Source organism: Physeter macrocephalus, chromosome 19 (assembly GCF_002837175.3).
Source record: "Physeter macrocephalus isolate SW-GA chromosome 19, ASM283717v5, whole genome shotgun sequence".
Classification (NCBI taxonomy): domain Eukaryota; kingdom Metazoa; phylum Chordata; class Mammalia; order Artiodactyla; family Physeteridae; genus Physeter; species Physeter macrocephalus.
In genome coordinates this window covers 75,015,311-75,030,365 of record NC_041232.1, presented here as the reverse complement: position 1 = coordinate 75,030,365, position 15,055 = coordinate 75,015,311, and the positions used below count along the sequence as shown (strand labels likewise).

Below are 15,055 nucleotides of genomic sequence, written 5' to 3'. Positions count from 1 at the left end.
AGCAGCTTTACTTCTAGGGAAGGGGACCACGGGGTACGGGAACATGGCTATGGCTTCAGCCTTGATTTCAAGTTATACCTGCTGTGATCTATCAGAATCAAGATGAGGAAAACAAAGGAGTATGTGGTGAGGAGTGGCTGATAACGGGAGACCCCCTAACCCTCATAAATTAAAACTGAAAAGCATGGACTGTGTACATTTGTTTACAAATTAAGAATAAAGGAAAAACCATCTATGAGTACCACGTTACAGTTAATTGTTACCTTTTTGATGTAGTCTTTATGTTTTTTTTTTTTTTTAAATACCTTTACTTTTTTTTAAAAAAGGACCTTCACCGCAAAACCAAACTCTGCTTTAGGTTACTGGTAGGCTCACTGAGCCTGACTGAAGCAGTTCATTCATGATTCGAGTAGTTTAATAGTCTTGAATAGAAGTGGTAATTCTGTAAACATTTTCTAAACATTTAACATTCACACCTATTTTTCCTCCGTGAAGAAAAATGCACTACACAAAAGGATTATTACTGGAATTAAAAGGAAGCAAAACGACATCAATTCAAAGCTGTTATAACTGAGTGTGATGATAACTATACATCCTTCACCCTTCCAAGACAGCCTAGGTGGCAGTCTCCATTTGCCATTTCAAATTTCCCTCAATACAGGTTAACGGACTCCCCAGATGTGAGGAGAAGAGAGTATCTGAACTCATTTCTTTTCAGGTGGCAATGTCCTTTCACTCCTCCACCCAGTCCTCCTGAAAACTGCCATTACTGCAGGAAGAATGGGCTTGTAAGGAATTTCTTCACTCTCTTGCAGTGAACTTCTGTAAAACTAATTTCTTCAGTAGACACTGAGCACATTCTACAGATAAAGCACTATGCTAATACTCTGGGAGTAGGTTAAGATCTTTGTCCTCCAGAAGTATGCCATCAGATTTAAGACAAGGGACCACAAGGCAGAACCAAGTAAGCGTGGGCTGGGACAGGCCAGGGGCTGCAGAGCCAGAGCCCAGACACAGAGTCAAGGAAGTGGGAGGGCTGGCATTTGAGCTAAACCCAGGACCTGTAGGATTTCTCTACTTCAAAAAGGAGAAAGAGGAGTGAGTTAACCAATGTCAATAGCACTCTGCAATCTTTTCGTGTACAGATGTTTTAAAGTTTAGGAAAAATACAGCATACCTTCTCGCTGGGTTCTATGAGGTGCCACAGTAAGCCCATCATGAGGTATCGGGGCTTGTTCCATTAAACTGGCCTCATTACTTTGCATATAATCACCATGAGCAGAGTCATTCTAGAGGAGAAAGAGGGGCACATGTTAATCTGCATCAGAGACTAAGAATAGTGAATGCCACAAAAATAAACCAGATTAAAGTCTTACTTTTAATAACAATAATTTTAACAGCAATTTTTAGAGATAAAATAGGTGATTACACATTAAGAGCAGGAAGGTACAGTGTCAGAGCAGTGGGGAAAGAAGTATCAACATTTATCTTCATTTAATGGCAATATTCTATCCATTATTTACGGTCCCAGTTTCTTGGGACACCTTGCAAACGGCTATTCAGAACTGCCAATGATGTCAATTCTTTACCAAAGTGAACCAGATCGAAGGAATAAATATATAAAAAGATGGTACCCTTTATGCTATTCCCCAGATGTAAGGGTATTTGTATTTTTTATATAATTATGCAATTTTTATTCATTACTTGTCCTTAGTGACAGTCTAACAAGATGCTTTGTTAGGAAAAAGTTTTTTAAAAGGTATCATCAATACACAATTCTAAACAAGAATGTGTGTGGGCAATGAGTTTACTATTAATGTTAAACCATCTAATAGCAGCTGGGTGCTCTAAATCTGAATTTGCCCAGCCAATCACTACCATTAGTGAACTAGAGGTAAGTTTCACCCCAGAACTGCTACTTGGAGTAATGAAGAGCATGCTAATCTTACACACAGCTCTCAGAATTCAAGTATTGTCTTGTATATATTGTTACTCTAACCCACTGGGTAAGCTAAAAATTAAAACAGCTTTATCACAGTTCTTTATCACAACTCACACCTTATCCTCCCCTTTATGTTCAGAATCTCAAAACACTACTCAGACCAAAATTATCTCAGTTACAGGAACCAATTACAACTTTGCAAATCTGCAATAAATAATATACATTAATTTTTTTAACTGTATAGAGAAATGAAATAAACAGAAGACCCTAAACTTTCCAAGAATCCTAATTTAAAGACACAGACATAGAGAATGGACTTGAGGACATGGGGAGGGGGAAGGGTAAGCTGGGACGAAGTGAGAGAGTGGCATGGACATATATACACTACCAAATGTAAAACAGATAGCTAGTGGGAAGCAGCCGCATAGCACAGGGAGATCAGCTCGGTGCTTTGTGACCACCTAGAGGGGTGGGATAGGGAGGGTGGGAGGGAGACGCAAGAGGGAGAAGCAGCCGCATAGCACAGGGAGATCAGCTCAAAGCACCTAGAGGGGTGGGATAGGGAGGGTTGGAGGGAGACGCAAGAGGGAGGAGAAATGGGGATAAATGTATATGTATAGCTGATGCACTTTGTTATACAGCAGAAACTAACACGCCATTGTAAAGCAATTATACTCCAATAAAGATGTTAAAAAAAATATATCTTGTTCTATAGTGTCATCATTCATCCTGGCCTGTCAATGAGTGTGGGTTGCCAGTTGACACCTCTATTTCTAGGAATAAGGCATCATAATAGATACTCTTGGGAGCAAAGCTTCAGCCTTATAGTATGTCTTGTTCTAGAAACCCAAGGAAATAAAGACTGTCTACACAGAAACATCTAAGAAGGAGAGCACCGACCTCTTAAGTCAACATCCAACTTTCGAATGGCATTCACCAACTTTCACTATTACTGAATAAAAAAAAAGTGGATACAGGAATTCTTCTAACAATAACAAAATCATGTATTTCCTAACCCAAACCATATAATCATTTACTGCAAAGTAATACAACCACATTGGCCTAAAATTGCTGTAAATACTTCAAAAATCAATATAAATAAAGCACAGTAATCCTCTCAAATACCTGTGTAAATTGGAAGTTTAGCTGAATAGGTCAACCACTTTATATAGAGTATTTTCCACACTGTTCATATGTAGTTCATGAATTAAAAATAACACCTTTAAATATAAATGAATGCAAAATATAAAAGAAACAACAGTTTTCATTAGGGAAATGCGAAGCGAAACTACAATGAGATACCACTTCATACCCATCAGAATGGCTATTATCCAAAAAACGGACAAGTACTGGTGAAGATGTGGAGAAACTGGAGCCCTTGTGCATCGCTGCTGGGAGTGTAAAACAGTGCAGCCACTGTGGAAGACAGTACAGCAGTTCCTCAAAAAAATAAAATTATCATATGATCCAGCAATTCCACTCCTAGGTATATACCCAAAAGAACTGAAAGCAGAGGCTCAAGCAGATAATTAGTACTCCAATGTTCACAGCAGCATTATGCACTATAGCCAAAAGGTGGAAACAATTCAAAGGTCCACTGATGAACAGATAAACAAAATGTGGTATATATACAACTGAACATTACTCAGCCTTAAAAAGGAATAAAATTGACACATGGATGAATCTTGAGGGCATTATGCTAAGTGAAATAAGCCAGACACAAAAAGACAAATACTGTATGATTCTACTTATATGGGGTACCTTAGAGCAGTCAAATTCACGGAGAAAGTAGAATGGTGGCTACCAGGGGCTTCAGAGAGAGGGAAACGAGGGGTAGCTGCTTAATGGATACAGAGGTTCAGTGTGGGGGATAAAAGAAAAGTTCTGGAGATGGATGGTGGTGATGGTTGCACAACGGTGTGAACGTACTTACTGCCACTGAACTGTACGCTCAAAAAAGGTTAAAACAGCAAATTTTGTTATTATATTTTACCACAATAAAAAATTAAGAAGAATAATTTTATCATGTTGTCTCCACAAATTTTATATTGAAGCAACTGTGTGAAAGTAGTTTGCTTCACAATCAAAATCACATTTTTAAAGCCTGAAGTTACTTTAAAGAACACAATTTAACAACCAAGTAAAAAGCCTCCTAGTTTAATAAGATAGGCAGAAAAATGGTATTTGAGTTTCTATCCAAGGACCGAAGTTTGTCAACCCATGAAATATCTACTAATTAAGTTTTCTGCCCCCTCCCAACACCAAGTCTCAGCATGTACCAATGCTATAAAATCATTTAGACTAAATTTAGAAACTATAACATTTTAAATTTTATTAATTTAACAAAAATTTAATGCCTCATGAGCTAGAGATCAGAATCACGGCGTTGATCGGTCCCAGTGTGAACGGTGGTCAGTTCTGCCGTTTCCCCTCTCCACGTCACGTGTGCTTTGCTCTGCGTAGAGGAAGGCGCCATAAAATCTGAGAACTACTGGTTCAATGGAATCGTACAGGAAGCAATTATGCCCACTTTTTCTACTAAGTTCAGATTCCCATGCAAATGCAATATAGATGACGTGCCAGAATTGGCATTTTACAAAAAGGATCAGAACCAAGTGGAAAGTGGGAGAATTTTCTCTGCTTGGATTAAGAAGACGAAGTTTAAAAATTCTAAGCCGGCAAAAGAATGCACAGGAACAAAAAGAGCATTAGTATGTGTGTGCCCTTCTCCTTTCTATAACTCATTTGAGTGTGTAAAGCTTTTTCTGACCTATGGCGAGCTCCTGGTTAGCTCAAATCCACATGTCATGTCATGTATCTCGTTCATTCTAGAGACTGCTCAGATGTCAATTTTACACATGTAGAGCCATCACAATTACATACTTGAGATCTCTTAAATGTGGAGAAAGTTTGTGAAATAGTCAAGTGACTGGACAGTCCTAAGAAGATTCTTCTCTGAAAACACATCATTAGAACAAAGATCACACTGGTCTCACTTTACTTTAACAAAGGTCAAACTGTAGGTAGAGTTTATTTTAGCTCATCTACTAATGTTCTACACGTTCCCTCTAGTCCTTTGATGCGGACTGTACATTTTAAAATACCAAGACATTCTTTCTAAGAAAGAAGCAAAAAACAAAAGCAGAAAATGAATTTCTTAGTTTTTTTTTTTTTTTTTACTAACTTCAGAAGTTTTTACACTCATCAAATCAGACTTAGAATTTAACACTAGTATATATAACAACAACACCTTATTAACTTTTTGTGGTAGATGAAAGATAGCCAAAAATACTTTCGATACTCCTCCCACTGAAAGGTGGGTCTAATTCCCCAACCAGTGGATCTGGGCTGACTTTAGAGACCTGACTGACCAGTAGGATGGGATGGAAGGGATGCTCCAGGATGGCTATAGATAGGTCATAAGAAGCCTTATAGCTGGGCCTCTGGGAACACTTGTTCTTGGAGCCCTGAGCCAGCCTGTGAGGAGTGCAATTCCCGAGGCCACTGTGCCAGAGACCATGCAGAGAGAGGAGAGGGGGAGAGATGCCCCCAGTCCCCAGCTGTGTCTCCAGACATCCTGGAGTAGACACAAGTCGCCCCTGCTGTTAGTTACCTGTCTAAATTCCTGGGCCACAGAATTATGAGAAATAATAATAAAATGGCTGTTGCTTTAAGCCACTAAGTTTTGGGGTAATCTGTTACAGTTCTAGGTTTTAGATTCTCTTCTTTAAATAACCAGGGTTGTACCTAAAGCATATGCTATTATTTAAGCAAGATTCATAGAAAGTCTTCCTTTGAATGTCAGAAAATGATTCATTATTAGAAACATTACTGAGACGTCAAATTTCATCTATTTTGGTAGAAGAAGAGGGAAGAAGCTGAGGCGAATTTAAGAATTATTGTCTGTCTCTTTAATTGAGAGGATGTGGTAGAAAAGCAGATATTTGTCTCATCTTTACTCAATGAAACAGTATAACCCAACCCAAAGAAATGCCTTGAACCAATCTATAGCATCTGATAAAAGGCAAGTTCTGGTGTGAGAAGAAACATGGATGGTAAATGTATTAAAGTTATGCCGCAAAGAACAAAACTGACCCAACAGCGCAGAAAGGAGGGAGAAATGAGTCAGCAGCTTAGAAACAGTATGCCATGGATTTCTGCTATGATCATGGACTCACCTCCTATGTAATTTACTGTTTAACTAGAAATGTGAGAATAAGGTGATTCAGCAAGACGAGTGTGGTAGAATTCACTATGTTAAAGCATGGGTAAGCATGCTCTAGTTATTGAATGTGGGAGGAAGTGCTAAACTATGTACTGAATCCGTGTATACACTTTGCCATCACAGCCCACAGACCAGACCTGGCTCTGTTAAGCTCTTCCTAACATGACATCTCTGAACTGACAGCGGCTACCTGTGTAGAGTAGGAGTGGCCTGGAACTGGGTGCACCAAACAAAGATGGGAGTGGGAAACTTGATTCACTGTAACTTTCTACGTATTCTGGGGAACTCTGAATTTATTACAAATAAAAAACATTAAAATTGTCGATGTCATCGCCTTTTCTAGAGAACTACACTTGTAGGATGCACAGTTAGGGAAGATCTAGCAGAAGAACACTGATACAAAAGCCTACTGGGGATGACGGGAATAGAGAATGAAAGAAGTGAGGGCAGCAGTTTTTACCCGAGAACCAGCCTGGATGTGATGTTTATGAAACTCCCTTTGTGTTTCTGCTCTTTGAACCTCAACAGCGCCATCTGTAGTTGATAGGTGGACTGGTGAAAAAATATAAACTGTATTGGACCACAAAGCTACGAAGGTATAGAATGCAGGGAGTAGTGGTAATGGCTTCTGGCCTAGACCAAAGCTGGGGTGCCCCCGTCTTTAACATCAGCGTCTGTTTCCTTTACCAACCTTCTGCTCTCCTACCACAGAAGGGGAAAGATCTCTTCTTTTACCCTGGAATTAGGAGGCTGAACACGAACTGCTACATCCCTGGGCTAGCAGCCCCCAGATCTTTAAATCCCCACTTTGCCAGAATGTTTCTTGGGTGAGTTGAAAAGAACGCACCCATGAGCATGGGTACAAAAGGATCTAGCGAGGATGTGTCTCTCCTCCCTAGCCCGTATAGGACCGAACTGCCCTCTCCTACACAGCCCCACCCCACAGGAGACACCAAAGGATCTTGGTAGGAGGTGAGCCTGGGCTCAGGAGCCTGACCGCCAAACGGCACTGCAGGGACTTCTAGCTGAAGCACAGCCTTCACCCCCAGTGGAGAAATGTTCCTGGGACCCGGTGGAAATTGTAGCTTATGAAGCATCCTTGACAGAAAGTGACTTATAGGTCGGTAATTATTAGTGTTGGGAAACACTGCATTAGGACTTATGTTGAATACCAACTGGGAGAACAGGCACCTTCCCCAAACTAACAAAACCACTCAACATCACCCTCTCTGTAAGTGTCTGACCTCTTTCCTGAGGAAGTCTTCTCCAAACACCACAGCACTGTGGCTGATACACGACCATGCTGTTCCTTCCTGGACCACTAGAGAATTTCAAGCATTTGATACCCCAAACAAAAATCAATTATACTGAGGGAACATTATGCTTCTTAACTCTCCCAATTTAAACGTTCCTAACAAGAAACAACCCCACAATTCTTAGATTACAGACTGCTCACTTGAGTGACCAAAGTTTTTAACTTTCAGATCATAAGCAAGGTACTATCTCAGTTCCACAGCTGGCTCCCACCACCCCGCAAGCAAATCACGGATCAGAGATCAACACTGGGCGACAGTTAACTACCCAAACAATCACACAGTTTGTAAGTTGTGACTTTTTCCATCCTATCAAAACATCACCCATAGGTCTGCACCAATATGCACCCCTACACACAAAAGCTTAGTTAACTTAGGGAGTGGTGTACATAACACACGACCTGATTTTGAAAGAATAATTAATAAGCACAACTATTCAGCATTCACTCATTGAAGCTTCAGTTCAAATCTACACTGTTCCATGCTTTCTACCTAAAGGAACAACTCCTTCTATTATTTCCAAAACAACTGTGCCTATACTACATGGCTGCAAGTAACCATAAAGTAGATAATAATTCACCTCCCCACACACACAAAAAATCACTTCCGGATGCACTTTGTCTTACAGCAATTAATCATAATGGTATTTTTCAGAGCTATATTTGAAATATCCTAAGCACAGGAAATTCTGACTGAACACTTACAATATATGCAATGTTGACAAAAAAATGAGATGTGATGCCTGAGTCTTTGGGGAACTTATAAAATTGACCTTCTCTCCTGGATTTTAAGTTAAAAATAATTCAAAGTAAAAGAAAAAAAAAAGAATCATAGGACGTACCAAAATTGTAACAGAATATACACGCTACTGGAATGCAGAGGCAGCAAAGACTCTTAGGAGAAGATTACCATACGGACAATTCCAGAGAACATGCAAAAAGTGATGGCATGAGTCAGCCTTGAATAAAAGAACAGACTTGAGAGGAAGGAGCAGAAGAAAGATTTTGGGTCCAAAGACCTATCAGAGACCATGTTCCATCAGTCACTGTAACAAAACGTGATGTGATTAAATACTGCTTTAGGAAGATGTATCTGGCAGTGGTATCCAACAGGTAAGAAGTGGGAAGGCTGAAAGCAAGGGAATCAGAGGTAAAAGTCCCAAAACAGAATGGTGTCAGCAAGGATGAGAAAAGGGTGGATTCGGCATATGAGGGGTGGAGAGGATTAAGATTATCAAGAAAATCAGAGTGACTAGGAATATAATGGTACCATTGAGAAAACTGGATGAGTCTGGAAGATCTTTTTTTTTTTTTTTAACAAATCAATGATACATTCTTTTCATACCTATGAATTTAAAGTGACAGTGAACATTTCAGAGAGACACAAATTTCCACCTGCTCCCACTGCAACCAGTTTCTTTCATCTGACCTTCAAGGCCCTCTGCAACCCAACCCCTATCATCTCTTCAGGCTTCCGTATTTCTGTTCATCCACTGCAACCAAATTGTGCTATCCACTCTTGGAACCATCAACAGACAGATGGGTTGACCGATCTCACTCGTGTTTACCAAGCATCTTCATGTACGTCATCACGTTCATCTTCACAGCAGTTACATGCAATAAATGGTGATGAGATCACTGTTCAATACTAGGCAGTCTGAAACTTGAAAGACCAAATAACTTGCAAAAATGACCTCTTCAAAACCTAAACCTGACCTCAAATTATTTCTTGAATGAGCATTAAACAGGCCTAATGAACTAAGACATTTAGAAGGGCATTAAAGCCAAATGTTCCCTGGAGCATGGGAAGAACAGAAGGAAACAGACTACCCAGCACCCAGCAACTCTGCCACCTGTAACATAAACACCCGATTAGGCACTTCCCTTATGGAGTGACTGTTTACACAGCCTGGATGAAGGCGGCTTGTGTAACAAAGCGCTCTCTGTGAGGAAAAGGAGCGCTGTGACAACACAGTCCTCCATAATGGAAAACACGGTTGATAAAAGTGAAGCTCAGTCTGCTTTGAGGGTAGTTCAGGCTTTTTTTTGCTTTTCTTAAAAAAAAAAAAAATTAAGCTTAATATTTCTCAAGAAGAACAAAAATATTAAATATGCTTAAACATCAGCCAATTTAATGGCTTCTATAAAAAAAGGCATAAAAATGTTTAATTATCTATGGATTCCAGGCTGTACTCTGAAATAAATGAAAAATTACATAACTTAACAAAACTGCAAAATAGCTTTACATCATCCTAACTAAATGTGAAAAAGATTTAAGTAGATTATGGTTGCACAGGAGTTCATGATAACCCAAATTCAAAATACGTATTTTCTCTATTCCCATCCCCAAATCCAATATGGGGAAAATACATATTTTAATGATATGTGACCCAGAGAAATGCTTCCTTTGGGCTTATCTGTAGCATATCAGATCTTTACAATGTAAGAATTAACAAAACTGCCCCAAATGTGTCTCATACACCAGCTTAATTACTTATCCTTCCTGAACACCAATCAATTTAGAGGTATGGTAATAGAGAATACAGAAGATACAATTATGTATAGACTTCTATTAGGTTAAAAAAAAAAGAAAAAAAAAGAAAAGAAAACCTACTCCTGAAAACAACTGATGTAACAATCTGGATGGCTGCATCTTAGTGGAAAAGAAAACGCACTGAACGTCATTCTCAAAGAATTTGTGCTCAAGACAATGTGAATTATTTTGCATCATATCTCCTTAATTCAATCACCATAACCTTATAAATAAGTTATTATTCCCATTTTACAGATCAGAGTGAGGCTCAAGGATTTAAGTGGCTTGGTTAATATTACAAAGTAAGTGACAGAGCTGGAATTTAAGCCTCCAAGTCTAGTGCTCTACTAAACATGGCTATCACTCTTCAAGGCTTTGATAGCCTCTACAACACACTTCCTGTCACCTACCCCATAAAAAAACCCACAAAAGGTAATTAAAAAAAAAACGATACATATTACATTAGTTAATTTGCAGAAAAATTAATGGTATATTAATTTACGGTATAAGTGAGATTTTCCCTGAGTTCTCCTTACCTGAGAAAACCACTGCAGAGAAAAATGTAAGTAACTGGAGGAGGATACCCAATAGCTCCCATTTGCTACTAAAATAATCACTGCTTAACTGTGATCTTCTAAAAGCCTCTCCCAAAAGGCATTTATTAAGTGAACTGTTTGTATTCTTTGCTGCAGCCAAACCAACCTAAAACTTCCCATAATAGTCATGGCTAGTATACCCTTACTCTAACAGAAAATTAAAAGACAATTAGTTCTGCTTCATCCATTTAATATAAGTGATGCTTAAGACACTAGTGAAGAAACAATTATTCCTAAGCAATGAAGAAGTTACAAGTATGGGTCTGAATGGTTACTTCCGGGGCCAAAAAAGGCTGCCACAAGAACTCCCCTTTGCCATTCCCATAGTGCACCATGCAATCCACCGGGCTCTTCGCTCGACCCTGCGTCTCCGCCTCGCCCAGCGAAGGCCTAAGGGACACCCCCTTAGAAGCGCGGCCCGTCCTCAGCCCGCTCCCTCGGGGGCGGGGCCACCGCCAGTCACGTGGGAGGCGCGCGGCCGCCATCTTGCAGGGCGGGCGAGGGGAGGAGCCCCGCAGGACCGGCCCCCAGTCGCCGTCCGGCGGTCCGCGGCGGCGCGTGACCGCGCGGCCCTCGGGCGCGAGCCTCGGGCACCTCCCTGCAGACTCGGAGGTGGGCCCTCCCTCCCCCGAGTGCACCGACGGCGCAAGGCCGCGGAACAGCTGGGTTGGACTGCAGTGAACAGGGATTGAAATCAATCCACCCCCATCTGCCGCCTCTAGAGAGAGAGCCTGGGAGCAATAAGATCCGCGGAAATGTCTTCAAGGCCAGAACAAGCCACAGCTGAGGGCCTCCGAGTCCACGCCAACAAGAAGAAAGTGTGGGGCAGTAACAATTTAGTGAGACATAAGTGACTTGTTTCTCCTAAACAACTACTGGAGAAGAAAAGTTCATCACAACACCAACGTCTAGAAATAGCTTTCAGTGTCACCTGTAGTGTGTGTATCCCCTATTATTTATTCTCCCATTTCTACTGATGGCCACAGCACAAGGCACTGCCTGAGAAGTAATGATGTACTGAAATTAATGGCAGGATGCCCAGCCTCACTCTGTCCACTCTTCCCAGCACTCACTGGTTGCCAGAAAAGGCCACACACTGCAGTCAAGATAAAAATTTCATTACTGTGGTTTTCGTGCTTCTCTCCTTGTCTAGTCACCTTCCAACACATTATAAGCAAATTTTAAAGGCAAAAAAAAGAGAAAGTCTCAGCATTTAAAACCAGAAATCGGTTACCCTTGTTGGCATGATACGAATGGAATAACAAACTGCTCCACTGTGGGACATTCTGATTATATCTACACTCTAAGGTTATCTTTACAATATATACTATTACAAGAAAAAAAATTTTTTTAAGATATATAAGTACTGCTTCTGAGTTCAGACTTGCTTCTCTAAATTTAATGACAGGCGCAGGATTTTTCTGGAATTATTTTAGTGAGTAGGCTGAAGAGTGGCTTATACCATCAGTATACACAGTTGCATGCTAGTAGTAAATAGACATTGGAAGATAATATTTCAAGCTCACCAAGAAAATTCTGGATACTAGCGTTACTACATCTGAGTTTGATAAAGTATGTCCTAAAATGTGAGTTAGTCGCTTCACAGAAGCCTCGTTTTAAAAAGGAGGGGTTCAGCCTAGATTATCCCTAAATCCCTTCCAGCCCCCAAATTCCTTTGACTCTATGGGTGCTGAGTCCACACAGCCATTAGAGAAATACAATGCCCAGTTTAAATTCCAAGGTATTGAACGACAGCAGATATATGAGTTGAATTAACTTTCAAGCAAGGAGTGAAAAAAGTCCCCCTTTCCAATATATCATCCTGGAGATCACCTAAGTTGAAAAACATGGCATCCAAATAAATACTTTTTAAATAGTTGTGAACCACGAAAATAAACTTACTGTACGGGTTTTACTCTAAATAAAAGCTACTACTCCATAAAATTATGACACTCAAGGACTTTATATTGGGCCTGGATTATTATTAAATTGCTTTCGTGGCCAAATAAAATTAAATTTTCTTTAATGTTTGCGACAAAGGACTTATCTTAATTCTCGACTTCTACACGTTGGCGTTTAATAACTTTTTAGAAAACACTTATGCCTCAGTAAAGGACCAACAACATCCCCGTACTCAAATGTGTAAGCACGACTCAAACCCGTTAGAAACCAGGACACGCCAGAGGCAAAGGGCATAACCAACCGCCCCAGGAGGGGTTTCTTTACCCAGACAACCAGCGCTACGACTTATCTGAGTCATTTCGCGGGTCTCCACATCTGACGTTTTTCTGGGAACATCAAGTTATCTGAGTAGGAGCCAAAAGACCCTACGACTCCCTTTAACTCAGGCATACACTGAGCAAAAAGAGCCCCTCTGTCTCAAAGACAGGGCCACACGCCGGGAGCGCACCTTTAGGACGCCTCACCGAGGGGCAAGGCAGAGCTCTAAAACGTGTGACCCAGAGCGCCAGGCGGCAGGAAAGGGAAAGCTCAGCCCAGGGCTGACTGCGGCCAACACACAGGCTCCCCTAGCGCTTCGCCTTTCCCAGCACGTCGAGATGCTCAAAGCCAGAAAGGTCCCGAGACCCTTCATCCGAGAGGGGGACGGGGCTGAGACCTCCATGTTTTCCGTGGCAACTCCGGCACGGAAGAGACTTCTAGAGCATTCTGTTATGGCGAGTACCCGTGTGTGTAGGGGCGGGGGTGGGGCGTGCAACTGAGCGGCCCAGCAAAACGCAGATTAGTGCTCTGGGGCTGGGAGCCTGGGCTGGGGATGCCGAGCCACCTGCGCCGGGGTGAGGCTCGGCCAGAGGGCCTCCGAAAGGCAGGCGGGGGAGGCCGCCGGGGCAGTGACCGCCCCGCGGGCGCAGGGAAGCTGGCGCGCCTTACCTGGGCCCTGGGGCCGGCAAAGTTGCACGGCTCCGCCTCCCCGTCTTCGGGGCTCCCGCGGAGCGCGGCGCGGAGCCTCTCCAGGTGCTCCCTCAGGGTGACCCGCTGGTGGAAGGAGAACGCCGGGTGCAGCGAGGCCATGGTGAAGAGCAGCAGCAGTTCCTCCTGGGCCCTGAAGCCCAGCCCGCCGCCGGGCTGGGGCTCGGCGGCGCCGCCGCCTTCCGGGCCGGAGCCGTCCTTCTCGGCGTCCTCCTCGTTGTCGCAATCCTCCCCGGGCTCGTCCTCCGCGCCGCCCCGCGAGCCGTCGCCCCGGGCTGCGCGCAGGCTCTTAAGCACCGAGTCCACCTGGGGCAGGAGGCGGTGCAGGCGGCCGGCGGCCTCACGGTTCTCGGAACCCAGCAGCGCCAGGTAGACGATAAGGCGCGAGCGCACGGCGGGCTCTCGGAAGTCGGCCAGCGGCCCCGGGTCCGAGAGACCGTTGGCCTTGGCCTCCGAGTCGCGCAGGTAGTGGTAGTCCTTGCGCGCCAGGTCCTCCAGGCACGAGCCGAGGAAGCGCAGCTCCAGCGGGTTGCACAGGTCCAGCAGCCCGCACATGAACTCCAGGCGCTGCGCCGAGCCCAGCACCAGTCCGAACCACTCATACACCCGCTCCTGCTCGCGCAGCGCCGCCGTGGGCCCGCCGCCGCCGCTCGGCATGCCCGCCCCCGCCGCCGCTCCGCCAGCAACAGGCTGCCCGAGCCCCCCGGGTGGCGGCGGCGGCGGCGGCGGCGGGGGGCCCCGCGGCGGGCCCGAGAGCGGCGGCGGCGGCGGGGGGCGGCAGTCGCGGCGGCGGCGCGGCGGCGCCTTCGCGCCTGGCCGCGTGTCAGCCTCGGGCTCCTCCGCCTCGGGCGGCGGCTCCGCGGGGTGCGTAGGCTTTAGCGGCAGCTTCATCCTCAGCATCCTCGGCTAAGGCGGCGCGGACATGCGAGCGGGGGCGGGAGGGAGGGGCCAGGAGGAGGGGCGGGGGCCGAGGCGGTGGCGCTGCCGTCAGGAGCTGGGCCCCTCCATGCCGCCTAGGGAGGGCCGGAGGCGGGTCTCGGTCGGCAAGGGGGGCGGTGGCCAGCCGGCGGGGTCGCTGGCGTAGTCTTCCCGGGCCGGAGGCGGGGCGTGCCCGCAGTGGCTCCTCCCCCTGGGCTCCGCGTCGGCTCTAGGAGCCCGGGTGCGGGTGGGAGCGAGCAAGCGAGCGAGCGTGTCCTCCTTCCGCCTCCCTCTCCCGTCGTCCGCACTGGGCTGTGGCGGCGGTACCTGAGCGTTTCCCTCGCGAGCCGGTGCGGACCGAGCGGCTGGGAGAAGAGGAGGAGCGGCTGGTCCCGGCGGAGACGCTTGCGGGCTCCACTCAGGCACTTCAGCCAATCAGCAGCCAGAACCAATGGTTGCGTAGATCTCCCCGCCCCCGGGGCCCGCCTCTCTCCGAGAAGCCACGCCCAACTGCCCTCTAGGCGCCTTCCCTCTGGACGGCTTCCGCGCGGTCCTAATGTCTGCTGGTTGCCTGCGGGTCGTGGGGAGGACGCTGTGGGAC

The 15,055-nt window shown here is 44.8% G+C and overlaps 1 protein-coding gene across 7 annotated transcripts in view; it reads right to left on the bottom strand.

Moving 5' to 3' along the window:
- ZCCHC2 (zinc finger CCHC-type containing 2) overlaps positions 1 to 14,823 on the bottom strand; it is a 53,371-nt gene extending 38,548 nt beyond the window's left edge. For 6 of the 7 annotated variants that reach the window (XR_003677161.2, XR_003677162.2, XR_003677163.2 and 3 more), the window contains exons 1-2: positions 13,498 to 14,823; positions 1,178 to 1,289 (exon numbers count right to left, since the gene is read on the bottom strand). Coding sequence is in view for 2 of the 7 variants with exons in the window: in XM_024133930.3 (XP_023989698.1) it covers positions 1,178 to 1,289; positions 13,498 to 14,436 (1,051 nt within the window). In the remaining 5 variants the exon portion in view is untranslated. The remainder of the gene's footprint in view (positions 1 to 1,177; positions 1,290 to 13,497) is intronic. The other variant, XR_003677165.2, reaches the window with a different exon arrangement.
- Positions 14,824 to 15,055: the final 232 nt, after the last annotated feature.